This window comes from Sebastes fasciatus, chromosome 13 (assembly GCF_043250625.1).
Source record: "Sebastes fasciatus isolate fSebFas1 chromosome 13, fSebFas1.pri, whole genome shotgun sequence".
NCBI classification, from domain to species: Eukaryota; Metazoa; Chordata; class Actinopteri; order Perciformes; family Sebastidae; genus Sebastes; species Sebastes fasciatus.
Window position 1 is genome coordinate 30,740,132 of NC_133807.1, and position 26,924 is coordinate 30,767,055.

Consider the following 26,924-nt stretch of genomic DNA (forward strand, 5'->3'; position numbering starts at 1 on the left):
GTTGAGCAGAAAACTGTCAAGGAGTGGACACTGGAGTCATTGATGTGTGAGGCGCATGCGCACTGGGAGTCTGGAAAATCATTGAGAGAATAGGCAGAGTGGAGCAGTGCGCATGCGTGTTACGCTAGAAGGTAATGTCACGGTAATGTCACGGTCTTCTCCTTGTGGTTTTTACTCACATTTACTGGTAGTACTTTTACCAGCGTTTCCTTTTTCTCTGGTGCTGCTGCTAGTTGGCGCCACCGTCAGGGCTACGGAAGTAAAAAAATAAATAAATAAAATAAAATAATAAAAATAAATATAAAATAAAAAAATAAAAAATAAAAGATAAAAAAATGAAAAATGAGAAATTAAAAACAAAAAAATTATAAAATGAAATAAATAATATAAAAAATTAATAAAATAAGAAATAATAATAAAAATAAATAATAATACTTTTTTTTTTTAAACATATTTTTTTTTAAAATAAAATATAAAAAAATAACGTCACAGTCTAAATAAGAAATAAGAAAACAAATTAAAAAATAAATAAATAAAGATAAAAACATGAAAAAATAAATAAAAAAAAAAAATAAAAAAAACGTAATAAAAGAAATAATTAAGATAAATAAGATAAAATAAAATAAAAATAAATAAGATCAAAGTGTTTCACAGATATAAAAAACAGTGCAAAATAGCCATACAAGGAAAATATTATTAGACAGAAACAAAGAAAGAAGTATCAAATTACCATTACGTTTCATAATATATCACACATGTATATTTTAAATGCATAAACAAGCTAAAAACTGAACATTGTTTTGGGCTGGTTTTATAGGCTTATTCTTTCACCAATCGAAAACATCGCAGTGCATCTTGTCAAACTGTCAAAATATTTGCATTTAAAGTCCCCCTCCACTCAAATCTGTGTTACTCTGATTGCAGCTTCACTTGGATGCTTGATATTCACTATGCATAATGGTGTATGTGCAGAGTTTAACACTATAATGCTGTTTTCACATTCATCTGCTGAAGGGGGAAAGTTTCTCTGAGCTCACCTTAAATCTGAGTTTAACATGTGGACATATGAACATGATTTTTTTGACATCACAGCTAGTTTGGGGGCCAATTGTACTCCAGTATGTAACTTACACAAGTGTGATGTGGAAACTTGAGGCCTGGTTTTGCACTCGCAGCTCAAGTTACCGCAGTCTTGGAAAGGGAGGAGTGAGTGGAGGGGTACTCAGTTGGTTGCAATCTGCAACCACACCACTAGATGCCGCCCAATCCTACACACTGTCCCTTTAACAAGGTAATTCAACTTTTAAGTGTAAAAAGCATGTCAGACACAAACTATTATTCAGAGTATTTTTTAAAATATGTCCGGAGGTGGTCTTTAAAGATAACAGTTGACATACTTGTGGGGCTCTTTCATTCATCTGACAGCATGTGGGATCTTGGCTCTAAAAAGGCTCTAACTTACTCATAGCAATTAAAGCCAGAGTGACAGATCTACTGAGAAATAGCAGAAACAGCTCCACACACAACCAGACATTGTCCTAACCTCATACCTCTCTTTATTCCTGCTCAGACTATGCATGCATTGTTGTATCAGTTTTATGTCGTATGATTGTATTAGCATTAGGGTCTCTCAGGTATACTTATATTTGACAAACAAAAACAATAGCCAATTATCATTCTAACATGAACTGCAGGTTGGAATTAACCAGCCTGCTGGCTGTATTTCTGCAGAAACCAGGCTGGCAGTACCACCAAGAGATGTTTTCTATCTAGCCAGAGGCACCTTGCCAGTTGGAGCTAAAGTGTTTCCCGGCTCGTTTTGAAAACCTTCCATCTGGCTCAGATTTAAGCATGTCTTTAATCTGGTGTGAACATTGGGCATGAATGGCAGGTTTTTTGCATGTTTAATAAACCAATTTGTCAGCTGCATGATCAAAGTCAGAAGCAGGGGGAGTTTGTATGAGTATGTCTGATCTGAGAGATGGAGATTTTACAATATATATTCCTCACTAACCATGTGGTCGTTCCTTTACTGCTGAGAAACAAGTGGGTCTATCTATCTATCTATCATCTATCTGGATATCTGCTGTGCACTGCTGTGTGGTAACACGCTCACCAAGCATCTAATTGCTTTTTTAATGCTCTGTTCCATGGGGGATTGGTTGTTTGGCGTTAGTGCACCACAGAGGAGAACTGTTGTGTCAAAAACCTCATTATTTCTCTCCCCCACCCCCATTCTCATCCTCATCCTTGTGACAGCTGACTGAGAGTTTGGTAATATTCATAGCTTCTGGATTCAGTGGAGAGTGTCCAAATGTTTTATTTGTTTGGTTAATTAATATTTGCCCTAAAGATTCCAAATGCATTAAAGGTCCCATATTGTAAAAAGTGAGATTTTCATGTCTTTTATATCATAAAGCAGGTTTAAGTGCTTTATAAATACTGTTAAACTGTTTTAAACATAAACATTCTAAATGTGTCCCAGTTTATTTCCCATTGCAGTGTATGTGAATAACTTCAGCTGACAGGAAGTAAACATGGACCCAAGCTGTTGCCTAGCAACACAATTCTGTTGAAATGCACTAAAACGGAGCGTTTCAGACAGAGGGTGAATACAGGTATATTCAGGCAGACAGTATGAGGAAAATACAGCAGTTTTTTTAACATTAAAGCATGTAAACATGTTCTACACTGTAAAAAAACATTTTTTAAACAGTTTTTTCAAGAAATTTTAATTTTTTTGTCTGTATTTCAAAATGACAGAATTTGTTTTTTTTTAAATTACATGTTTCATTTGTGATTTATATGTAAATGGTCTTAGATTTACAGTATTTTTTGTAATCACAATCGTAATTATCTGTATTTAAGCTTTTCTTGATCATTTTTTAACATAATTATTCAGCTTATTATTAGATGTTTATGACTCTATTTTAACAATTAATTTATGTTAGAAAAAAAGGATTTCATGGAATTCTAAAATATTTCTTGTAAACATAGAGATTTTTTCTGCAAAACTTCTGAGAGTTAATGTAAATTTGGGCTTTTGCAACGTAAAATTACATGTTTCATTTGTGATTTATATGTAAATGTCTTAGATTTATGGTGTATGACTATTCTAACAATAAATATATGTTAAAAGTAAAATATTTCTTGTAAAATTACAGTAATAAAGGATAATTATATAAAGATAATTACTGTTTTTTAACAGTTTATTTATGTTAATTAATGGACAGTATTTTTCCGTTTTTTAACAGACATTTTCTTGAAATTTTTCGTTATTTTACACTTTTTTTTTTTTTTACAGTGTAGTAGAAACACAAAATACAAGTATGAACCTGAAAATGAGCACAATATGGGATCTTTAAAATGCATGAGTGATCCAATTGTAAATTGTAATTTCACGGAGAGAGTTTTTTTCTTTCTTTAATCAACAGCACCTCCATTGGTTAGATTTGGTGAGGGTGGGGTCTCACTTTAGAGCCATTGACGTATAGTCTTCTTTGGCAATGGGTTTCAACAGAGGCGCAGTCTGTGTAGGAACAGAGAAAAGAGTTTTGAGACAAAGATAAAGACAGGAGTGGTGAGGAGGTTGGAAGTGTTGGAAATTGGTACACGATGTGCGCGCATCACACCTGTGTGGAGCCTCTGGAGTGGACACAAGTGGTGTCCTCTCATATTCACAGCTGCAACCAGTTGCTTTTGAGCATCAGGTGAGCCTTTCAGACAATATTACTTCTTCTTCTTCTTTTTTTCCCTGGACTACACTTTTTTTTAGCCTAGGAGCAGAGAGACGCACCTAAACCTTATGAGCAGATCATCCGCGCCCTGACGCGCTCCTCTGAGCGCATGTTGGACCGGTGAACCTGTTGGACTAGTATGAAGCTCCATCATGGGTTGGTGTGACCGTGGAGTTCAGACGCTGCTGGCCACTGTGGGGGCTTTTGCAGCCTTCAGCCTCATGACCATCGCCATCGGCACGGACTACTGGCTCTATTCTCGGGCGTACATCTGCAACATCACCAATGCATCGACGGACGACACCCAGCCTAGAACCAAGAAGGGAGATCTCACTCACTCCGGGTTGTGGAGAATCTGCTGTATTGAAGGTAAAACCTGCTCCAAGTTTATTCTCACTTTACGCACGGACGCTGTTAACATCTGGAGGGCTCTGCATGGCGATTTAACATCTAGATTACAGGTCTCCTGGTCTTTATGTACAATAATTAGTTTGACTTTTCTCTTATTTAAAAATGCATTTGTTAAGAACTTTAAACATGCACTATCTACCTTTAAACATGTACTATCTGCCTTTAAACATGCACTATCTGCCTTTAAACATGCACTATCAGCCTGTAAACATGCACTATCTGCCTTAAAAAATTAACTATCTGCCTTAAAACATGCACTATCTGCCTTTAAACATGCACTATCTGCCTTTAAACATGCACTATCTGCCTTAAAACATGCACTATCTGCTTTTAAACATGCACTATCTGCCTTTAAACATGCACTATCTACATTTAAACATGCACTATCTACCGTTAAACATGCACTATCTGCCTTTAAACATGCACTATCTGCCTTTAAACACGCACTATCTGCCTTTAAACATGCACTATCTTCTTTTAAACATGCACTATCTGCCTTTAAACATGCACTATCTACCGTTAAACATGCACTATCTGCCTTTAAACATGCACTTTCTACCTTCAAACATGCACTTTCTACCTTCAAACATGCACTATCTACCTTTTAACATGCACTATCTGCCTTTAAAAATGCACTATCTGCCTTTAAACATGCACTATCTGCCTTTAAAAATGCACTATCTGCCTTTAAACACGCACTATCTGCCTTTAAACATGCACTATCTGCCTTTAAACATGCACTATCTGCCTTTAAACATGCACTATCTGCTGTATTGAAGGTAAAACCTGCTCCAAGTTTATTCCCACTTTACGCACGGACACCGTTAACATATCCTCCTGGGAACCGAGTAAAAAAAAAGAGTCTTCCAATTACTTTTTTTGTGTGATTTCCTTCCTATTTAGGGTTAAAAGAAAATCTTAAAATTTAAGCTTTTTGAACTTTATTTTTTATTTTACAGCATGTCCACTGTAGTAGTGGACCACAGGACCATTTCAGTGTGAAAAGACTAAACAAATGAACAGATTATGGCTGTAGAGTGATATTAAACCAAGAATACATTCAACTTGATTAAAAAAACACATGCCATATCACTGGAAAGCCCATGATGTCCTCTTTACAAAACACCAGGGGTTGATAGAGTAAGTCAAAAGAGTAAGAGGATATGCATGTGGACAAAATGTCCACTACAGAGGACACATGTCAATGTGCTGGGTCTCAGGAGGATATGGACGCTCTGCATGATTTAACACAGACTACACGGTCTCCTGTTCTTTACCTACAACAAACAGTTTGACTTTTCTCTTATTTCCGAGGAGTCTTTTATTTATCAGTGCGCGCAAAAGGACGCACTCCCTTTACGCACGCCAAATGTCTCAATCTGGAGATGGGGACTGTAATGGAAATGCTGTCAATATTCCAAGATGAGTCCTAATGAACGTTGAAATGAAGATCTCAAACAGATGAAATGTCTTTGTTGTATTTTATTCTTGCAAGAAGAGGCACTCAAAGTCTGCAGAAGAGTCCGCTGCAGGAGATTATTACAATGTGATTATATGGAAATCTACAACAGGGACTGTGAGAAAAGGAGTTGTTTAACACAGATAAGGAGTTGTTTTACTCAGACAGTAAAAGTAAATACTCAGTACTTTCCCACTACATGAGACAAAGAGCACACAGACAGTAACTTCCCACTGATGCATAAAGAGACATCATTACATACAATGTAATTTTCCATTACAGGGACACAACAAGAAAATTATCATAATGGTGGAGCAACTTTTAGAGGTTATAGGTCAGATGAAAAAAAGCGTAGATAAACGCACTTAACAGATTTTAACAGCAGCTGAAGTAGCAGATTAACGAGTGCCAACTATTCCATCGAGCTGTTCACGCATTGGCCCACACAATAAATAAATAAAGATGGCTTTGTTATAACTCTGCTAACACAATGCGATGCCAAACCGGCTCGTCTGACTAAGCCCATTCACTTTAAAGGTGGTTGCCAGGAGATGTGCAGCCACAGTTAGTCTACTTTCATTCATGTCTTCATTGTATCGGATGCTGTTGCTTGGCAACAACATCCCTGAAATTGCTATGGAAACATGCCCGGTGATTTAAAAATAGATGACTCAGAGTTCACGTCATGTCCAAGCAAAATATTAAAAACAACTTTGTTGTTATAGAACTTGAAGTAAACAGCCCCACATGTTATCTTCTCATCCTTTTGGGAAGTGTGTTTACGCATTTACTGGTACAGTGACGTCTTAACTTCAGAGGCACACAGACTCTCGTTCATTGACAGATCCTCCTTCCGGCCACCCCTTCACTTTCTCCCCTCAGCTATCAATGAGTGAGTCCAAGTGACTGGATGGATTTGTTCATGTCATGACGCAGAGATTGATGGAGACAGATTTTGCAAATAAATGAGAGCGAAAAATAAATAAAACTCACATTATCTTCAGAAGAGACGTTTTGGAAAATACACCAAAACTGATATTCAAATGCACTGCTGGAATCATGTATATACAATAAGATAAGATAAGATAAGATAAGATGAACCTTTATTAATCCCCGGAGGGAAATTCAGGTGTCAAAGCAGCAGCATCAGCAAACAGAGTGAAACACAGGAGAGGCACAGGTATACAAAAATTATAAAAACAATAATAGAGATATAAAAGATACAGAGTGAATGGGTGAACATAGTGTGTGCAGTCAATAAATAAATGTAGTATGTACATATGTGCAGTCTATAAAGTGGTATATAGGATGTATAGTGTAAAGTACAGACCAAAACAGAATGTTGCTTTGTCGTAATACAGAGTGTGCCAATAAAGGCCTTTAATTTGATACTCTCTCTCTCTAAAAACATGATTTCATCTTTAGTAATTTACAGAATTAAGAAGGACTTTGGCCATAGCTATAGGCAGAGAACAGAGAAATGTATATATCCACCCTAAACACAGCACATTGTGTACTATGTGAAGCTGCTCTGAAGCGTGGCACACAGTCTGATTGTCATTTCTGGAGCATTATTGCAGTTAACACCTCACAACAGAAGGAAAACAGAAATGTTTGTCTTTTATGCATTTTCTTTTGACTTTATTGTCTTTTGTGTGGATATAGTGAGAGTTTTTATTGATAAAAGGATATTTATTCATTTAAAAAAAGGGTATCTGAATGTGTTTTATTTGACACTTTATCCTACATAAAGAAAACCAAAACATTTTACACTTTGTAAATTCAGTTTTGTCGTCTGATCAGATGCGTTTCAATATTTGCAGTTTATTCTATGGATTGCCTCGTCATCAGAGCCCACATATACAGAGAGTAGTCATCAATGATTAAACCATTTCTGGGCTTTTATCCCGTGGTGAAGACGGGCGCTTTGGACACATGTGAAGCACATCCCGGTGCGTTATGACACTTGCAATTTGCTGAGAGTCATGCTTAGCTGGGCGCCTGTCTGTGATGTGGACAGACTCACAGTGTGCAATATTATCCTCTGACTAAGACCCCCAAGAAAATGAAAAAATACATTTTCAAATGCCAGCCGGCGATTATTATGTCAAGCATAATTTCCCATCAGTTCTTTGAAGTAAATAGTGAAAGTGGATTAGAGAGGCTGAATAGATTGAGGTTGATGAGGTTGAGGCTCTGTGTGATGAGACTTTTCTTTTTCAATGCGTAATTTGCACAAACAAAAAAGGCCAGCAGCGTATCATATCATTCTCTCCAGAGCTAATAGCTTCACCTCTGTGCCTCTGCTTAAAACTACAAGCTGCTGGACGGTGGCTCTGTTGTCATGGAGACTCATAAGTATAGAGGAGAAGACAAGGAAGGAAGAGTCAAACCCCCCCTCCATCGACACACACACACACACACACACACACACACACACACCCCTCCGGTCATAATGACAAAGGGTTATTGACGGGGCCTCTGTGTGTGTATCACAGCCACTGGGGGGAAAAACATCACCACGTTTGGTTGAACAGACTGCAGCGACAACACGTCGTTCTCGACATCACATTGCTGTAACACATAGCAGCTTTTCTTCTGTAATAATGAATGTGTTGGAGTGTTTCTTAGTCGCCCTGCTCAACAGGCGTCACCTCTCCTGACATTTTAAGGAGCAGGCAGGAATATAATATCTCATGACTTTACAGTGAGGTCTCTCATTTATGCACTTCTCAACAGCTGTTTGTTTCCTGCTGTGTTTGTTTTCCCACATGAATGTTGCGAGGCCGGGGTAGCATTGTGACCCGAGTGAATAAAACCAACTCTGAGAATGAGAAATAATCCAATTAGCAGGTACAGTAAACAGCTTGCGGTGGGTTGGTGTGAGTGGCGAAGCATTGGGGTGGGGGGGGGGGACAGTGGAAGTGTGTGTTTGAGAGGAGGGTTTTGTTTAGTTGGGTTGGGGGAGAGGAGGAGGAGGATCACTTTGTCATTCCCAACATGCTCCACAAGTCTGTAATTAAAGCGCGACAACTGAGAAGCCATGCGGGGGCACTAATTAGCCAGCAGGCCCCGACGACGTCCACCTCGTCCCTCCGTCCCCGTCCTCCTCTCTGCTGGCTGTGCACTCTTTCTTCTCATCTCTTTAGAGGTTGAACTCCTCCATCCTCATCATTCTTTTATCGGCTTCATCCTACTTTTTTAATGAAACCTCTCTCACCTCCTTCATAACCACAAATCCCCTTCCCATTTTAATTTTGGATGCATTTAAGTTCCTTTGTGTGATATGCAAGCTACTATGTTGATAGATGTGTGCAAATAGGCAACCTTATGATTGCTTAAGCATGATTTTGAAAACAGGGCTTATTTTGTTATAACACTACACACACAAGTAGCAGAACACCTCAGATGGTTTGCAAAATGAAACATCATTCAAAACTATACAGTAATTCATACATTTTGTCACCAAATGGCACAAACATGGGTCACATGTTGCCTTCAAATGGGATCGTGTTCACGAGAAGAGTCCATATGAACGCCCCCCTCTTGTCGTATTCACAACCTCGTAAGTGGAAAGTTTCTGAAAGCTCAGAGTTCAAGAGTTGTGATGTGTTTGTTGACGTTGTCAGAAATGGCGGAGGACATGGAAGTTCATTTTTCGGTGCATAATAAGTAAATATATTGTAATTTTAGTCGTATATCATAATTCTTCGTAATTGTATAATATGTCTGACGAAAATGTTGATCTTCCCAACGGCCTCATCTTTCTCCTCTGTCATTATGTCTTTGCATTTCCTGTATAATGTTACCCGCTTGCTAGCTTGCCTCTAGACGCCGACAGTAACGTTAATATTGCTTATCAGTGGTGTAGTAGTATATCGTGTACACGACTTCCCATGTTGTAAACACGAGCTCACGAGTTTCATTTGAAGGCACCAATATGATCTGATTCTGTTTGAACTAGTTACACACTGTTGCTGCCACTTTAAACATTTCTTCTTTTCTAATCATATAGTCTGGGTTTGATTCGTTACAGAAATATTGTTACATGAATCTATTGACCAAACAATACTGCACACTGATGAAAATAGCTCTTTCTCTCCACATTGTAAAAATCTGTCAATACATCCATGCATTTCCAAATGTTGCATTTTGCACTGAAAACCAGACCAGAACATATTCTAAACAGAATATAGTGCCTCAAAAACATCTGTGCAGACAAAAAAAGAAAACATGAATTAGTTTTTTTTTCAATTGCTAATACACATTTTTGAAAACAGGCCTCTCGCTGCGATGTTGGCTTCCATTGCTTTTGTAAACGGGGACTCGCCTGTGGTCTTTTTATAGTGCTTACATCCTGACTGATGAGCCGACAATCAAGCAATTAGGTGTTCGGCCAGGTGGTGTGTGTGTATCAGCCAGTTGGTCCATGGGTGTGGCATTTTGAATGTTTTGAAATGGCAAACAAGTGACTTTATGCTGCAAAAAAAGTGCCATGTTGAATTGCAAATGTATCAGGGAGAGTGGACGAGGTGGACCCAAAGGCAGGAGATTACAGGCAACAGGAACATGGTGAAATAATTTTAATTCAATATCAAATGCAGACGAGGCAAAACTGAAACTCTCATAACGAAATCAAGGAGCCAAAAAAGACTGAACTTAAATACAAACTGATCTGACGAGAGGATGAAGTGCAGGTGGAGAGATGAGCTGAGAAGCTCAGGTGAGGGGAATGAGGTGATTAGGTCCAAGGAACGGGCAGGGAGCTGATCGGTTGGGAAGAACTAACGAGGCTGATTCAGAGCAGGTAGATGAGGGAAAGCCAGTACAGAAAACCCAAAACACAGAAAACAGCTCAGTCCGGTTGACATAGAGTCTGAGGGAATAAAGGAAAGAATCCCCTTTTAATCATTTATTACATTTATATGTGACAGCATTTTTTCCCTTGTACTATACTAGAATGAGATTGGAAATAAGAAACTACAAGAATCTATTTTATCCATCATATACTGTATTCCTTAGTGACACTGTCCTCATTGTTTTGAGACAATATTAGGTTTCAATCACATGGGAAATATACAGTACAATATAAAATATGTGAGAGAGAACCTATGGGCTGCAGCGCTTTAGATCTTCTGTCTTAATCCGCACTCAAACAATAAAATCAGAGAAGTTCTATATGTAGGCCTACAACACACTTCATGGGTCGATAGATCTTCCAACAACGTGGATACACATGCACGTCTACTCCAGGCTGTCATGTCCCGCTCTCCTCTATTGTTATGTTTTCCTTGTTTCCGGTTTTCAGTTATTAGTTCCTGTTTTATTTTGGTGTAGACTCACCTTTATCTCTCTTTTCAGATTCTGCCTTTGTGTGTGTGTGTTTGTGTGTTTCCCGCCTGTGTTATTGTCTGCTCCGCCCTGATTGATTTCACCTGTCCCTCGTTAGCCCTGCTGACACCTGTCCTTCATCATCACCCTCCTCTCATCAGTCTGTGTGCCAGTTTGTCTTCTCTGTTTAAGTGAGCGGTCCAGTCGTTCCTTGAGTTATAGTGTTTATTAGATCATTCTTCACTTTCTTGGACTCAAACCTTGCCTAGAAACTAGGGATGCTCATTTTGAAAAATGTTCTTAACCAATAACCGACCCTCGTTAACCGATTATTAACCGTTAACCGACAAGATTTGTCGCATGCAGCGGTGCTCCAGCTGCAGGAGCACAACAGATATTGGTTGACGGGAGTCCCCAGTTCAGGAGCGTTAACTTAGCAGCTACGATGCTGCGTGTAGTGTCGCAGACATGCAGCCACTTTCCCAGTAAAAGTCTCCACCGCACATTTAGTTTAGTTAAGCAGGTCGTCAGCTGTGTGTCTGCTCGGCGTAACTTTAGCGAGTGTCCAACAAACAGTGTGTGTATTTATGCTGCGTTAGCAGCTCTAGCATTGCCGGAGGCTTCGTGGTCGCCGCCGTTGCACACGTAGTCTGCGTAACTTTAGCGAGTTTCCAACAGACCGTGTGTGTGTTGGCGGTGAGTGTGAGGTTGTTGGTGGCGTTCTAGCTGTGAACCTAGCAGACAGTGTGTGTACACTTTATTTGTCGGTGAATAAATGCTACGAAACTACAACTCCTCCACTCAAGCGAGCCGGAGCTGCTTTTACTTTTAAACTCTGTGTGTGTCGAGTCGTGCTGTAGACCTTTTTCACAGCAGACTTTTTGACGTGTCAGGAAAAGCACAGGTGTATTTAATCACATTAATGATGGCTGCATCCCACAGGTCCTGGTATTGTACGTGCTGGTTCACCGGCTCACTGGGACAATTAACAGAACTGAGCCAATCGTTAATGTGATCAATATCACCTGTGCTTTTGCTGCTAGTGGTGCCTTCAAATGAAACTCATGAGCATAAACACGACCCCTTTTGAATATCTAAAATTAGAGTTTTGTCTAGTCAAAATAGAATTAGAGATATATTGAATTAGAGTTTTAACTGACGTTGCAGATATCTCTAATGAATATCCTGTCTAGCTATTAAATGTTAAAACGGCTTGTCATAGAGCAGAACATGCTGCTCTTTTTGCCGTAGATCTGTTACTGAAAGAGTATCACCCACTGGAGGCCACGCAGTTCTAGTGAAATGCAATATTAAAGTCCCTTTTGATTGGCTTGTTCTTCAATCTATACTGGAAAAACAAAGTTCAGAAACTTGTGTTTGGTGGATTATTTCTCTGTTGTTACAATGCTAATGGTCATTGTATTTTACATCGTTGGAAAGCCTGTTTATTTACCTTCGCAATGATGTCCCACTTGTAAGGATCATGCATTTGTGGGATGAGCAGCACAGCTGATTATGTGGGTAGAGCCCAAGAAAAATGTGCCAAAATGCTCCATCAATGGTAAACAGTGTATTCCCCTGTTGGTGTTGACTCTTGTTTTGAGTTGTTTGGTGGATTGGATGATTGAACTCTCTATCAGTAACAAGGAACAAACATGACATATTGGCAATTTTACACTTTATTCATTTAATACACCGTCAGGAGCCTCAGTAGCGGTGGAAGATCCATACGCAGCCACAACAGCCTGGCACCTCCTCCTCATGCTGGTCACCAACCTGGTCACACGTTGCTGTGGGATGGCGTTCCATTCCTCAACCAGGATTCGTTGCAGGTCAGCCAACAAAGTTGTGTTGGTCACTCTAACACGTACAGCACGCCCAACCTGATCCCACATGTTGAATTGGGTTGAGGTGTGGACTCTTGGCAGGCCGTTCCATTCTCTCTACTCCCACATTGTGGAGGTAGTCTGTGATAACCCTGGCTCTGTGGGGGCGAGCGTTGTCATCTTGGAGGATGAAGTTAGGGGCCAGATTGTGGAGATATGGGATCGCCACTGGCTGCAGAATCTCATCCCGATATCTCCCTGCATTGAGATGGCCTTCAATGATGACAAGTCTTGTTTTGCCAGAGAGGGAGATGCCGCCCCACACCATGACACTGCCCCCACCAAAAGCTGTTACTCCATCGGTGCAACAATCAGCATAGCGTTCTCCGCGTCGTCTCCATACTTTGACCCTGCCATCCGACTTTGGCAGACAGAACCTGGACTCATCACTGAACATGACATTCCCCCACATGTTCAGGTTCCATTGTCTGTGTTGTTGACACCAGCGCAAATGGGCCTGACGGTGAAGGGCAGTCATTGCAGGCTTCCTGGTAGCCTTATGAGAATACACTGTTTAGAGTATTTTGGCAAATTTTTCTTGGGCGCTACCCACATAATCATCTATGCTGCTCATCCCACAAATGCATGATCCTTACAAGTTGGACATCATTGCGAAGGTAAATAAACAGGCTTTCCAACGATGTAAAATACAATGACCATTAGCATTGTAACAACAGAGAAATAATCCTCCAAACACAAGTTTCCAAACTTTGTTTTTCCAGTTTATTTGCAGAGCTATGGAAGTGTGAAAACTAGGAAGTGGTGGGGGGCGTGGAGCTCGTTGTTATGATACACTGGAGACACCAGAGTCAATCGTTGGACTCGAGGAGACAGTGCTATTGGTGTATTCCACCGAGGCCGCCCCCTTATTGGCCGAGCAGCGTTAATTCAAACTAATGACAACGTGCATCATCCTGTTGCCAGCGGCACCACAGCTGCTCCCAGTACGATTGTTTGTGTGTGTTTGTGTGTGTTTGTGTTGGCAGTCACTGTGATGTGTGTGTGTGTGTGTGTGTGTGTGTGTGTGTGTGTTTTGCCAGAAGAAGTGTCTTCCCTTATTTGATGGGAATCAAAAATACAATGAAGACGTCAGAAGTGTCCTCGGAGATTGTTTATGTAAATGAGCTTATTAGAGGCTAACGGGGGTTGCCACGGAGAGGAGGAGGAGATGCTCAGCATGGGGCTTTTCAACTCCAGTCGGGCCCAGGGAGCCCATTATTGCCCATGTAATGTGTCGACTGTGTTGGATTAATTCTCAATTTGTCACAACATAATCACCTCGTAGCATCTCCCAAATCTGTGGACAAGCACTTTTTTGTATAACTCAGGTGTCTACTTTCAGTTTCACAGCTTTTTACACGGCACAACTGCCCTCCGACCTTTATTGCACCACATTTTTGAACACATTTTGCCAGTGAATGTGCTTGTGTAGCTGTAGGAAAACTAGAATGGCACTCAGAGAGCGCAGACCTCCGCCAAGGTACCTGACTTTAAAAACAGATCACAGCTCACAGCTGGCAGTACCGTGAGGTGGTCGGCTTATTATTAACACGGTGTGTTTCGTATCGGCGGATGCCTCTCTCATTCAGCAGCCTTGTTATGTCTGTATAACGTTACACTACGTTGTCTCTCATCCTGTCATCTACTGCGTTGTTCTTTTTCACTGCGGACGGCCAGCAGCTCGATGTCTCGCCACACATCCACACACGTATCTTTCTGCTCTCAGAAGAAGGCGGGGTCATGCGTCATCAATGCGTCGTCAGTTACGCTGCGTATGTGTTATACCCTGTGGTCTTAATGCTCAGGCTGATAGGAATTCTTTAAAAGAGTTTCTGTATGCGAAAATGTAATTCAAATCCATCGCAAACTTTTATGAGTAATTCTGCTAACAGACAAACAAACAAACAAACAAACAAACAAACCAACGCCAGTGAAAACATAACCTTGGCCTTGGCGGAGAGAATGATGGATAGGAAACAATATTTGTTTTTATTCAGGGATAATAAGTTCTCAACTGTATTTCGGGCATCTTCAATGACGTCTGTATTCTTAGACCAGGGGTGCCCAATACGTCGATCGCGATCTACCGGTCGATCGCAAAGGTAGTGTGGGTAGATCGCATGGCATTAAAAAAAAAAAAAAAAAAAGATTTTTTTTTTTTTTTAAAATAGACATCAGCCAACAAATTGCAACACTGTTTCACCTGAACTCATCTGGAGTGGAGGATGAGATTTTGACACTACAAGCTGACATTCAGCTTAAGTCCAGGGCTCATGGACAGTTCTGGAACTTACTCACAGAGGAAAAGTACCTCAACATGAGGAAATGTGCTACCTCCTTGACTGCATTAAGACTGACTTGACTGCTCCACTTATTTATGCGAGTCAGCCTTTTCCCACATGAAGATTATTAAGTCCAAATACCGTTCCACCTTGACTGATGATCATTTGGAAGTGTGCTTGAGGCTGGCTATCAGCAGCTACTGTCCGGACTATGCATCCCTGGCTGATTCCATTCAGTGCAAGTCATCAGAGTAAGGTAATGACAAAAAATGTACAGAGTTATATTGTACAATATGGGTTCATGCAGTTATGCAAGGTACACCAACATATATTGTACATATAAAGATTACTCAATATATTTATAAATAAATATATGTTTTGCATTTTTATAGTAGGTAGATCATTTTGACTTGGTCATTTTATAAGTAGCTCGCATGCTGAAAAAGTGTGTGCACCCCTGTCTTAGACGATACAAGCCTCGATACGCGCTTCACAGAAAACTTCCTGGATTACTCAACGCACGCTCCGAAGCCTCGGCACAGCACGTAACATCACTACATGTTGCCCTTTTATCGTTCCCTCTACCGTCTCTCTCTCGCTGACTCTCCTCCTCTGACTGAGTCCTTCTTTAATGTGACCTCATATCTTCTCTTTTTCATCCCCATCATTCCTCTGCTCCCTGCGCTCTGTTGTTTCATTTCCTTTTACCTTCTCCCCTCGTTTAATCTCCGTTTCCTCCCTCCTCCTCCTCCTTCCCTCCCAGCTAGTCAGTATTCAGACTTTATTTCATTTCATGAAGCATGTACACACGCACACACACACACACACACACACACACACACACACACACACACAAACAATCTAAACGTAGACGTTGAGCTGATAACTGTCACTCATAAATCACGAACCTCGAGGCCTCTGCTGATAATCAGATTCCCAATCAGTCTCAGTATTGTCTTCTATTTCTTCCATTCTCCATCCATCCATCACTCACACACACACACACACCCACACACTGGAGATGAGACAGAGGCGTCAGACTGGCTGGAGTAGCTGGATTCAGAGCAGAGAGGAAGGTCTAGATTAATAGTGGCATTCTGGGTTCACACAGTAAAAGGTGTATTTTTTGGTGCGTGCACGTATAAAATCAGCTAGGAGCCCTGCAGCAGGTGCTGCAGCTGATTTAGTGTTTACACAGCAATTAACAGGACAGCAAAGGTGTCTGTATTTTTGTTATCTTCACGGTTCTTGATCTTACCATGTGTTTTTTTTCACAGGGCACAAAGTCTCACATTGCTGCTGCTGCTGCTGCTTAAAATAGTCCACAAGCTTTTTTTTCCATCAGTGACTAGACACAGAAACATTGTGCTCCATTTCCACAGACTGATTTGACGCTAATTAATTTGATGTCCCTTATTAAGCAGCAGACCTAGTTAATGGAAGCAAGCGTGCCCTTAAAAAAAAAAAAAAAAAGCTGTTGCACAGACGATGATGGCGGTTGACCCTTACGGCACCCGGGAAATGGAGTTGACAGGTGTGTGTCTGTCGCCGGTGTAGTCAGTTGATTGGGAGGTTGACATTTATACGGTGCTGTAGGTCAGGTCTAATCTCTGCTGCCTGTTACAGATGAAAAGAGGTATTTGCATTTTGAACGTGTGATTAGTAAAAGTCTTTAGGCAAAACTTAACTTGAGGTTCAGCCAATTGACTGTTCGCTAAACTCCTCACCCCGTCCCCCAAACAGCGATTGAACAATCATAGTAGATTTCGTCACACGACAAGGCGATGTGCGACATGTGCATGGGGCTTGAGTAAGAGAGATGCTTTGCATTTAAAGAGGGTGTTTTTTATCCCTCCTAAATCCCAAAACACAAGAGCAAAAGTTATTAAAGTGTGTTTGTAACTGCTCTAACGTAACACTTGTTATTATGTCCGTCTGCAAGCTCATTAACAAATGAATGGCCTGTTCACAACTAGCAGCTCAGTCGCACTAAAAGGCATATGAATGACACAATAATGCATAATAAAGCAAAAGTGCACGATAAGAATGCCGTTCTTGCTTTTGGCGTGTCATTTGTACGCGATGTCCGTACTAAATGTATCTGCGTAAATATGCTACGCTCAGAGCTAGTGACGTAGAATAAAAAGTGAGAAAGACCGCTTATGGTGGGAGGGAAGGCAGGTAGATGGGTCCAACAAACACAGGCCTTAAAATGAAGTGAGTTGCTTGAACGGCAGACAAAGTTCAGTGCGGCTTTCAACCAGGAGACCGGTGCTTTGTTTTGTAAGTGATGTAAGTGACGTTTTCCATATTGTATTTAGTTTACCTGCTTCTTTTAAGGCTAACCATCATGTTTATCCAATACTTAACTTAAGTGTTTTGTTGCCTAAACCTACGTGAGTGGTTTTGTTGCTCCCTGCTGGTACTGCACCATCATAGACGTGTTTAATATTCCCGCCTTGACGTGGCAAAACGTGACACCGACACGCTGTCCTCTAGTGGACAAGCAGGTCTTTTACATGCTTTGGCGTGATACCGGATTGCAACTAACACATCTACTTTGAAAATATGAACAAGTAAGTTAAGCAGCCAAACAGGGTTATGTTAATATTAAATAATCTTACATGTTTCCTTCTCATACTTATAATAAACTTATAATACTATGAAAGACTAGCTCTACATTGCAATACAAGAGAAATACTGTTTCTGTATTTACGTGCCTGGTAAATGCAGCTCTAACCTCAGTCTTTTAGCACAATATCATATATAGTGAATATTACAGACCCTTGTTATAGAGTCAGAGCGACAGGTGTCATTTTAGCTAAATCATCCGTCACCAGCTAGAAATGAGAAACCTGCTTTTGTCCAACTTTGTATGAAATCAAAGTCTCATTGCTTCAAAAATGACTAATATTTCATGTGGTAAATGTGCCTGAGTTATCATTGTAAAGTGCATTATGTGCTGTGATGAGAACCGAATGCTTGACAGGCGTAGCAACCGTAACTAAGGCTGGTTTGGGCGTAGTGACTCGGTACTCTGGGATGCAGACAAATGCAAAGATGTGAACACATAATGCATACAAAAACGTATGCTCATGTAAAAATATGCAAATGAAGCCACAGCCCAGCCCAGCACATTTGATTCTGTGGGTGTAGCAGCATGACTGAAGTGGTGAGGGTTATTCACGGCCCAAAATGGTGAAAGAGCTTCCAGCATTACCTCCACGGCACTGAGAGCATCCATTAACCCCACCCCCAACCCTTTCTCTCTAGACAAGGTGTTGTTTATAATCCTGCACAATTACAGCTACAGGCTTCTCTCAGCTTTAACCTCTCTCTCTCTCTCTCTCTCTCTCTCTCTCTCTCTCTCTCCGTCTCTCACCCTCCACTCCATCCTCCCGTTCTCGGCATTAAAAGCTTCCAGCACGCGGCCTTTTGTTGTTCAAATAGGCTTCTTGTTCCTCCCGGCACTCAACCATTCACCTGAGCTGGATTTGGACACGCTCCTAGAGCCGCCAAATCCCTCCGGGCAACGCAATCGTAATCCCGCCACCGTGTAGCGTACGCACTGATCCCTGAAACACACAGACGCACACACCTCCACACGTCGGCTTTCCTCCTCCAACATGTGTTCACTGAGCTGTGGTCTTTAGTTTGCGGGATCCATGATAGACTCAGGGAGCTATGAACAATCCTTGTCTGACCCCCAGTGTACTTTTAAAAAGGTCAAAGTCTCATTTATGGTTGGAGGTCAGTGGGTAACCTCCGGGTCTGAGAAGTGAAGCCAATGCTGAAGTGTCTTAAACTTGCATTCTTTCTAACAGCCAGCAGGGGGCGACTCCTCTGGTTGCTAAAAGAAGTCTGATTGTATAGAAGTCTATGAGAAAATTAGCCTACTTCTCTCTTGATTTATTACCTCAGTAAACATTGTAATCATGAGTTTATGGTCTCAATCTCTAGTTTCAAGTCTTCTTCAATACAGCATGATGTTCATTTAGTAAATTATGGCCCCATTTAGAGTCAGATAGACCATAAAGCAGGGGATGCTTTAGGGCGGGGCTACCTTAGTGATTGACAGGTCGCTACCACGGCGTTGTCCGGTCTGGGAGTTGTCCGTGTTTTCGTCTTATAACTTTAACCCTTTCACAGTGTGTTTTCAGCTCAAGAAAATTTATTATAACCTTTTTGGTTGCCTAAAAATGTTTATTCAGTTGTTATTCGGTTGTACTTAGCTTCACCTCCACGTGTCACTTCTGGTTGCAAATAACCAAGATGGCAACGGCCAAAATGCCAAACTCGAGGCTTCAAATCGGCAGTCCACAAACCACTGGATGACGTCACGGTGACTACGTCCACTTCTTATATACAGCCTATGTTGGAGGTGAAAACCATGGAGAGGGTAATGAGTTAAGAGAGAATATGCTGCTTTTGTGTGCTACATGTAGGATCCAGTTTATTCCATCCAAAAAAAGCTATAAGGAAGAGTCTATATAAAGTACACAAAGTAAAAACAGTGGTTTTAAAATGAAGTGCTTATTAAAGAACATGAAAAGTGTAAACAATGTCTGACTATTGCCTGAACCTCCTGTTGTCTCTTCTTTCTCAAGAAGCAGCACAGTTGAGACATGAGAAATAACAAGAGCGATACAAGCTTTGGCGACCAGAGCCCAGAGGCTCTGGAACGACCTGCCCAAAGAAATAAGGCTGTCTGAATCAGTGTCTTCTTTTAAAGGGGACGTATCATGAAGAAAAAAAAACACTTTACATCTGGGCATCTGGAGTTCCTACCAACCCACAAACTGTGAAATAAGACCACCCAGTCAGTTTTTTTGTGGGCTGCTTAGATCAGGAAACATGTGATTCAACGAGCCAATCAGATGTGGCTCCCCTTCCTATGTCACATGGACCCAAGCTGTTGCCTAGCAACGCAATTCCGTTGAAATGCACTAAAACGGAGCGTTTCAGGCAGAGAGTAAATAAAATATCAAAACGCTCAATATACGGAGAAACACACACAGCCCATATGCAGAAATTGTGCGTTTGATACAAGTCGTTAGGATTTCTATCCATTTGTGATGTCACAAATATACAATATTTAGACCATTGCACGGTTTTACACATAAGCATTTTAAATGTGTCCCAGTTTATTTTCCATTGCAGTGTATGTGAATAACATCAGCTGACAGGAAGTAAACATGGACCCAAGGTGTTGCCTGGCAATGCAATTCCGTTGAAATGCACTAAAACGGAGCGTTTCAGACTGAGAGGTGAATACAGGTATATTTAGGCAGACTATATGAGAAACAAAGTTTTTTTTTTTTTAACATCACAGCATGTAAACATGTTCTAGTAGAAACATAAAACACAAGTATGAACCTGAAAATGAGCACAATATGGGACCTTTAACATTTTATTTTGCCTTTATGTATTTTATCATTTATGTTGGGATTTTCAATTAAATTTCTCTCTCTGTGAATCACTCTGTATTTATAAATAAAGTTTATTATCATCCGAGCGGTGATATTTATCAGAGACGAGAGCATGGGAGCGTCTTACTCCAGTGGAAACAGTGACACGCTAACAAGAACAGGTTGCTGAGTGGCTCTGACTCCGGCACCCACACATCCTTTAACCAGCCGAAACCAACTGGAGTTTGATGGATTCACATCAAAAGTCTAACCCCCCAAGCATCAAATAAATCCGCTTTAACTTAAGCTGGCCTCAAAAAGAAGATTAATGCATATATCCTTGATCCTCTCTGTTGGTTGAAGAGTTCTCCTAAACATCCCATACTGTCAGAATCAGACCGTTATAGCACCTGGTGGACTATAACTCATCATTAACGTGGAGACTCTTTCTCTCTTTGTCCTGCAGGCATCAATCAAGGCAGCTGTTTCCGAATCAACCATTTCCCAGACGACAACGACTACGACACAGACAGCTCTGAATACCTGCTGCGTAAGTGTTTCCCACTCGTCCTCTCGGTCTGGCCTTCATCTTTCCTTAATCTGTAAAGGCACGCAGGAAGTCCTCTGACCTTCAGCAGCATCTTATTATTTGGTTCTCAGAGCAGTCTCTAAACACGCAGCACTCTTTCATACAGAGACTGATAAAATGCATTCAAAAATGTGACAGCGTTCAGTATGACAGGCTTTAAATGTGTTCAGGGCTGCCGTATCAGACCACAACCTGTATTTATTTTGTCTGTTTGGATGTCTGACTTTTAAAGCAATAATAAAAACTAATCAGTTCGTTCCAACCGCACAATGTGGGTTCAGACATAAAAGAAGCTCATTATTATTTTCTTATTAAGAATTGAAAACATTATTTTACCATTTGCAGTGCAAGCACCCATAGCTTATTATTTTTTTTAATTCTTAATTAATTTGAGTGATGCTGTTGCAGGTTCAGCAGATTATTTGCATTTCCTCCTCATTTTTTTTCTTTTTTTTCTGTTACATGAAGAAGCATATTGTGAGCTGTGCTCGCCGCTTGAGAAACGTGTTTACCCTGAACTGTGGTGACACAGGGACGTAAAACCCTTGTTAAAACCAGATTAAGTTGTTATTTCTCTGTGAAAGATGGGTAAAAATGACAATGACAAGGCTCATACATAGATTAGTTTGATACAACGTTGACGTATTCAATCAGCAAAGGACCTTCAATTCAGTATCTGCAGAAGAACAAAGAAGACTCATCAGACAAAGGCCAAACTTCAAAGGACTTCTTAATAAAAGACTTTACAGCTCATCCATCCTTGGAATAAAACGGCACAGTGATTTATTTCTGTGGAGGTGTGAGTCAGTGAGAGCTCTTTGCTACGTCCGACAGCTGATTAGCAAAGCTTCGTCCCCAAGTTAAAGGAACAGTGCGTAGGATTTCGGGGGATCTATTAGCAGAAATGGAATATGATATTCATGACTATGTTTTCATTCGTGTATAATCACCTGAAACCAAGAATCGTTGTGTTATCGTTAGCTTAGAATGAGCCGTTCGTATTCACGGAGTCCTACAGTAGCCTAAAAAAAAATACGTTACTTGAAGGCCACCGTAGTTCTACGACACGCTTGTGAAACTGCGGTAATGTGAGTCTCGGAAAGAGAGGAGTGAGTGGAGGGGTATTCAGTTGGTTGCAATCTGCAACCACACCACTAGATGCCGCTAAATCCTACACATTGTACCTTTAAAGGCAGTTTAGTATAAATGATGAAGGAGTTCTCAGAGGAGGTGGGACTGGATAGATGAGGACTCCACAAAATTAAAATTAAAATGGTTTAAAAGAGACTTTTCTTCTTTAAAAAATGTATAAAGGAATTCACAGCTTCAACAATTTATAAATCTAGTTATTGTTGTATTTTTGGTGTCTATAAATTGCTTCACAATTTGATCCATTGGGTGATGGATTGATTGATTTGTTAATTTGTAATCATCTTTATTGTCCAATCAAATATTAGTTAATGAATTGTGTTAAAACCATTTACAGTGACTTCATCACTTACCCAATTATTAAAGAGGAACTATTATGCTTTAGTGTGTTATATAGTGTTTTGTGCATGTAAAAGGTCTGCAAAGTTACAACGCCCAAAGTCCACGCCAAAGGGAGTTACTCTCCCCCACAGAAACGCCTCGCTTGAAGTCCTGCCTTTTCTTCCGTAACGTGGTGATGTCACCAAGTAACACATTTGCATAATACCTGCCTGGCGGCTAGTTTGGCACGCCCTCAACAAAGCTGTAATGCCAGTATGAGGAAAAAATTGTGTTTTTTGCATGTAAACATGTTCTAGTAGAAAAAAAAGTATGCACCTGAAAATGAGCATAACAGGTCCTCTTTAATCATGTCCTTCCTCCTCTGTCTCCACAGGCATAGTTCGTGCCTCCAGCGTGTTCCCCATCCTCAGCACCATCCTGTTGATGCTCGGCGGGCTGTGCGTCGGGGTGGGCCGAGTCTACAACAAGACAAACAACGTCCTCCTCAGCGCGGGCATTCTCTTTGTAGCCGCAGGTGAGCCGGAGGATTACACTTGTCAGCCGTGCTCCCAGCAAGGAGCAATCATGTGAGGGCTGTGGGGTTTATATAATGAAGAAAGGCAGCTCGATAAGGCACCTGTGATCACGTATTGTGCTTCGTCAAAAGGTGCAATCATAAAGATGAAGTTCATTCAGCGCTGAAGGAGGTCAGGATCTCCATTCATCACACACATGTGATGAGGACACATGTTATTATCGGTGTAATCACTGGCTGATGAACAACTTTACTCAGTGGGAGTTCCATCATTGTTACTGCTGAAGTCACGGATGATTGAGCTTTACCTTGTTTGTCTCCACTATTTCATCACATGCCGTCATCCCTTTTTCCTTCTATCTCTTGTTTCTCAGGTCTGAGCAACATAATTGGCATCATCGTCTACATCTCCAGCAACGCAGGAGACCCCAGTGACAAACGCGACGATGACAGGAAGTACACTTACTCCTACGGCTGGTCGTTCTACTTCGGCGCCCTCTCCTTCATCGTGGCCGAAACTGTGGCCGTCCTCGCCATCAACATCTACATTGAGAGAAACAAGGAAGTCCGCTGGAAGGCGCGGCGCGAGTTCATTCGCTCGCTTTCATCGTCTTCGCCGTACTCGAGGATACCTAGCTTTCGCTACCGCCGGCGGACGTCGCGCGCCAGCTCTCACTCGACGGAGGGGTCGCGGGAGAACTCGCCCCATGCCGGCCTGAAGGGAGTGCCATCTTCCAGCGGGCCCCTGGACGAGCTGTCCATGTACGCCCTGGCGAGGGACAGTGTGACGGACAACACGTACAGCCCCGAGCACGAGGGGGCTGCCGAGTTCCTCCAGGTCCATAACTGTTTCCCCAACGATTTAAAGGACGGGGTGAATCGCAGGACCACGCCGGTGTGAGAGGCGTGTCGCTGGGCTCGAGGTTCACCTATGGAGTGGATGAACAGGAAATGACGGGCTAATCTGTTGGAGCCCGACTGCTTGTGATCACCTGAGGCGCAGTTTTCAGAGAGACAGTCCTTTTTTTGAAAGGACCTGAGGAGAAGGAGAGGACAGTCAGCTGGACGGAAGATGAGCCAACGAACAGAACCTGAGAACCATTTATCTGCTTTTAGAGATCATCAAAGCAGAGTAGAGTTACATAGTCTGTCCTGCAGCTGATTCGAAATCGGTGTTATCTTTCAACTGTTGAAATGCTTCAACGAGCTGGATCACAACCCTTGTTTGTGTAATGGTCACTAAACATCATGGGTGTGTGACGCGTCGAAATGAGCAGTATTTTACCTGTAAATTATTCAACAAGGTGCTATAAATGAAATGTACTTCTTTAACGTGAAAGTGTTCCATTTGTGTGTGCAGTTGCTATAAAGTGTGGACCCTTCGCCAACATTTATACCGTGTCCTCATAACCAGTTTGGTCTTGCCTTATACTCTAATCATCACGGAAAGGCGTTTAAATAGCACAACATTACAAGGACATTCTGTGTGTCAGGAGGACCCAATTTAGCCTTTTTGTGTTGTTTGTACGTCACTTTTCACGTATCATTTGTACGCCATGCAACGAAACTACGGTAACGTCCGCTGTTAGGTTTAGGCAACAAAACCACTTAGTTATGATCAGGACAAACGTCATGGTTGAGCTTAAAATAAATATGTAAACTAAGTAAAATACGTGCATAAACAACGGAACATACGTATGGAAACACGTCACAAAAGTCACTAAAAGCACGTCACAAACGTCACAAACGTCACTAAAAACATGCCAGATATGTCACTAAAAACATGTCACAAAAGTCACTAAAAGCACGTCACAAACGTCACAAACGTCACTAAAACATGCCAGATATGTCACTAAAAGCACGTCACAAACGTCACTGAAAAACTAAACAGCGGTCTCCTGGTTAAACGTTAAACGTTGCGTGTTTGTTGGCCCCCTCCCCCGCCATATGCATTCTTTCTCGCTGTTTATTCTACGCCACTAGCTCTGAGCGTTTACATTTACACAGATGTGTTTATATCCAACTCAGAACAGACATCATGGAGTAGGCCTACACATGAAACGCCAAAAGCAAGAAATTCGTATTGCACGCTAAACGCCTTGTGCATTATCGTGGCATTCATACGCCTTTTCCTGCGAACGGGCTGAATCATAGGTTTGAAGGAGACAACAGGGACTCTCTCTCTCTTGGCACTGTCCTTAAGAATAACATATGGCCTTTTAAACAAACTCATATTATAACGTGTAAGGTTTGGGAGTTGTATTGAATGTTTAGTATTTTAGCAGATTGTACAAGTGGACCATTCAATCCTCCAAGCAGTAGGAACTGTTTTGTCTCCCTCGCCGTCTTCTTCCTGAATCCTATTCTTCTCTGACATTTGTCAGTCGGAACAAAATGTCCGTTTTGTCAGTGGAGCTCCTCTTTTCAATGGCCCCCTTTTTATTCACTTCCATATCAGCCTGCCTGTCCGTCCATCACACCCTCCTCCCCGATGGATGTGACATTGTGGATGTGCCTGTCACAAGAGAAGACCAAAAGGGGGATGCCCGGAACTGTGGAAGCGGCACAGGTCAGGACTTCCTCCTCGCTCTGAATGAAAACATCCAGAGTGTTTAATGGATAAGGATCAGAGAGCCAGGCGGAGGATGCTCGTCTGTCTGTCACACCGCCTGTGAGTCCATCTGGCTGCCCCCCCCACCCTCTCATGTCGAACAGAGGACCCTGACAGAAGCAGAGGGAGCTGTCTGCGACGGCGTCCCTGAAGGATTCGGCTCTAACAGCCAGACGTGTGTGTGTTTTTCCCGTCATCCTGCACGTCCATCACTGCCCTTTTCTTTTTTTTTTAGTTCTCTCAGGAAATACTGTGTTGTTGTGGCAGGTCGGACACTTTTGAGGTCCTCTCCCTACTTCGTGGCAGTGCCGGGAGACGGACCAGTGATAAAGATGAACCTGGTGAAAAAAAGAAAATGCCATAACTGTATTTAGTAAAATGCTGTGAGTGTGTTTGCTTGAGCTTGCTCAAAGAAACCAGCTCGGGTGGGTTTTTTTCTTCAGTCTTTAGGGCTATTCAGTTGGTTTGGCAGCGAGCTCACTCAACCACAGAGTCGTATTTGATTGTATTTAGCGTGTTTGATATCCCATTAGAGATGCCACTTCAGGCTTATAGCTCATGTAAAAGAAAGCCATCGGTATGATCCCTTCTGAGTGTAGATCTTACACTTTTATATCACGGTTTTTGGGGGGAAAAAATCCAAATGTGTCTGTTTGTAATGTAAAGCTGTAAAGTTGTATATAAAAGTACAATAAAAAAATACAAAAAAATAACTTTTAATGTGCAACAGAGGATTCAAAGCATTATTTTACTGAACAATGCCTCAATAATAATAATGCATACGATTGAAAACATACTGTACATAGACCAATAAACTAAATCAGGGTTATATTGTTGTGCTTTAGTGGTGATTTCTTTTTTAACAAGACTGAGACTACAGCCATTCTAGCAACTCTGTGAAGCTGTGAGCTAAACGCTTCCGTCAACATGCTAACATATTCACAATAACAATGCTCACCATATACCGGTATTAACGATAACCGGGATATTTAAAAATTAAATATTGATATCATGTTAATATTACACATATAATATTGTGTAAATAATCCAGCGCCTCTTAAAGTGCCTTTTTGTACAGTTATGGTTACAGACTCTCTCTCCGCCTCCCTACACTAGTATTTTGAGTGTAATTTATTTGCCAAAAAAGAGACACATTAAACAACGTTAAAGATGAATTTGACTGATAGAATTTTTATAATTTTTTT

General features: G+C 41.2%; 1 protein-coding gene across 2 annotated transcripts; it reads left to right on the forward strand.

The window, feature by feature from the left end:
• Nucleotides 1–3,498: 3,498 nt before the first annotated feature.
• LOC141781238 (voltage-dependent calcium channel gamma-4 subunit-like) lies at nt 3,499–24,927 on the forward strand. Of its 2 annotated transcripts, XR_012596805.1 has the most exons (5): nt 3,499–4,106; nt 20,981–21,064; nt 22,968–23,108; nt 23,483–24,803; nt 24,836–24,924. XR_012596805.1 is itself a non-coding variant. In XM_074656835.1 (4 exons), exons 1-4 carry the CDS (start codon nt 3,890–3,892, stop codon nt 24,007–24,009), a joined length of 969 nt encoding a protein of 322 aa, XP_074512936.1. In that variant the 5' UTR covers nt 3,499–3,889; the 3' UTR covers nt 24,010–24,927. The 2 variants fall into 2 exon arrangements, 1 of the variants encoding a protein (XP_074512936.1); XM_074656835.1 differs by having other exon boundaries at nt 23,483–24,927.
• Nucleotides 24,928–26,924: the final 1,997 nt, after the last annotated feature.

Excerpts from the sequence above, each read along its gene's own strand:
- LOC141781238 (XM_074656835.1), top strand. The coding sequence starts at position 3,890 with ATGGGTTGGTGTGACCGTGGAGTTCAGACGCTGCTGGCCACTGTGGGG. Across the intron at positions 4,107-20,980 it reads GAGAATCTGCTGTATTGAAG|GCATCAATCAAGGCAGCTGT; the intron begins GTAAAACCTGCT and ends TTTGTCCTGCAG. Across the intron at positions 23,109-23,482 it reads CATTCTCTTTGTAGCCGCAG|GTCTGAGCAACATAATTGGC; the intron begins GTGAGCCGGAGG and ends CTTGTTTCTCAG.